This window comes from Geospiza fortis, unplaced genomic scaffold, assembly GCF_000277835.1.
Source record: "Geospiza fortis unplaced genomic scaffold, GeoFor_1.0 scaffold23, whole genome shotgun sequence".
NCBI lineage: Eukaryota > Metazoa > Chordata > Aves > Passeriformes > Thraupidae > Geospiza > Geospiza fortis.
In genome coordinates, this window is record NW_005054303.1 from 9,093,603 (window position 1) to 9,095,832 (window position 2,230).

Sequence of the window (2,230 nt, forward strand, 5' to 3'; positions counted from 1 at the left end):
TGCCTTAGGTCTTTTACAAAATAATTTCCAACTCTGTGGTAGCTGAGCAGCTGCATTCCATGCCAAGGTGATGCATGGACGCTCAGAGATGCAGTGTTCATTCAAACACACCACTTGTTGTAAACTTTACATCAACTAAAGCTCCCAGAAGGTCAAAGTATGGTTAGAATGATATTGGAAGTATTTTCCTATAAACCTAACGATTCTACTCTTCTACAGTACTACGATTCTATGATTCTGTGATTCTACAGTTGTCTCATTCAGAACCCAAAGTAGAAGTGATACTGCAGGTCATCAAACTTCTTCAATGCCTCAGTCTGAGCGGCTGGGTCCTGTGCCAGGTACTGGAAGAGATTCAGGGGCTGTGCCCCTTTGAAGGCTGGGGGCAAGGAAATCTCCTGGGGCATGTCCTCATTGTCAAAGAAGAAGTGCTTGAGGCGTTTCTCCTCGAGGCAACAGCGCAGGTAGCGCATGGTGTCATCCACCCGCATCAGGAGATACTTGTGCTGCCATTCTGACAGAGGGATCAAGGTCAGGAGGTGCATGACCGTGGTCTTCAAGGCATAGATAGAAAGGCCTGAGCCCTCCAGAATGCGAGCACAGAGCCGCAGGCATTTGAGGTGGCAGCTGCGTGGTGGGGCCTGCATGGCCACATGCCTGAAGAACTTTGCCTCTGCCACAGCGTAGCTCTCCAGCCACGTCGTGCTTGGGGGCAGTTGGGCCTCTGGAGGCTGGCTGCTCAGGAAGATGTCCGAGTCACCTTGCTGCACACTGAATACTGTCTCCACAAAGAGGCTTCTCCCAGAGGCTTTCATCAGCTTCATCTTGCAGGAGCGGCAGGAGGGGAGCACCTTCATGCTGTAGCGACGGGACTGAGGCACCATCGACCAGGCTGAGATCACAAACGTCTGGAACCAGAGGGCAATTTTCTCCCCATCGAGGTAAGGGCCAGTGCAGAGGGTGTGTAGAAGGCTGGCCACCTGATTTCTCTTCAGCTCCTGCTCAGAGTGGTGGAGGAAGCACAGCATGTTCTGGTCAGGCTGTTCCCCGGTGCAGGTGCACACCAGCTCCACGCGGACGCGCATGCTCGTTTGTGGCATCTCCCCCGTGGGGTCTGGCTCCAGGTGGAAGGCATGCCCACGGGGTGGCTTCAGGGGCACGAACATGCAGTAGACAATGTCCTCCTCCTTATGGGGACTCCATCCTTCACAGGCACTGCCCACCCCAATGACTGGTTCCAGCACTGGGAAGAAGCTGTCTGAAAAGAGGCTGTGGGAGACTCGGAGAAGGTCACTCAGCAGGTCCTGCACCACCCGTCTCCTAGAAGCCAGCTTTGGCACTGACAGCTGGAAGCGTCTTGAAAAGATCCAGATCATATTCCTCTCAGCGGGATTTTCTCCCTCACTTTCTTCACTCTCTGAGTCCCTTCTGTTGTCCACCTCATGGACCCTTTTCCTGAGCCACCAGTAAAGTGCCAAGAGCACCATCAGGGATCCAGCAAGGGCCCAGAACAGGAATTGCTGCACTGCTGTCCAGAGCACAGCTCCCCAGGACCCAAAACTCTGCTCCACAGTCATGTGGGCCAACTCCTGCATCATCTGAGTCCTCTGCTGGTTGAGGTCCTCATCCAGGAACACATTGACAAAATGGCGGAGGCATTGCACAAGCCAGAGCAGGAACAGTATGAGCATTATGACCTGCAAGACATGGGAGAGGAGTGCAGCAGTGCTGAGAGGGGAGGGAAGGAAGAAAAGAGAAACGAAGGGAGCTGGCAGGGAGGGAAGAAGGGATGGGAGACAGCAGGCAGGAAGGGGAGGGGGCTAGGGAGCTGGCAGACAGCAAAGCCTGTGCCCAGTCCCAGTGGTGGCACTGTGCCCTTTGCAAGGGGTGCCTGGAAGGGGCTGGGCCCTGGATGCAGGGTTGGAAGCACTCTCTTGGGTGTTTGTGGTCCTGCCCTCATCCAGAGCAGCATCTGCTGTGTGTGCACACTTGATGTCATCCAGGCTGCCCTGGAGCAGTGCTGCTTCCTGCTCTCATTTATACCTGCTCCTCATGGTGATGTCCCTTGTGATGTCACTGGCACCAGGGATGTCATGGCTAGGGCAGCCCACTGTACTGGGGCAGCATTGCCCAGTACATGTCCCTGGTTGTGACGTCCCTTGTGATGTCAGGGGCACCAGAGACATCACAGCCAGGCCAGCCCTGCCCTTCATGCCCACCCCAGCTCAGA

The 2,230-nt window shown here is 55.1% G+C and overlaps 1 protein-coding gene across 1 annotated transcript; it reads right to left on the reverse strand.

The window, feature by feature from the left end:
• Positions 1 to 260: 260 nt before the first annotated feature.
• On the reverse strand, positions 261 to 1,972 carry LOC102039805 (inositol 1,4,5-trisphosphate receptor-interacting protein-like 1). The gene is made up of 2 exons (XM_005418020.2): positions 1,955 to 1,972; positions 261 to 1,697 (listed from the first exon to the last, which is right to left on the reverse strand). The coding sequence occupies exons 1-2, from the start codon at positions 1,970 to 1,972 to the stop codon at positions 261 to 263; spliced, it is 1,455 nt and encodes a 484-aa protein (XP_005418077.2).
• Between the last annotated feature and the right edge of the window lie 258 nt (positions 1,973 to 2,230).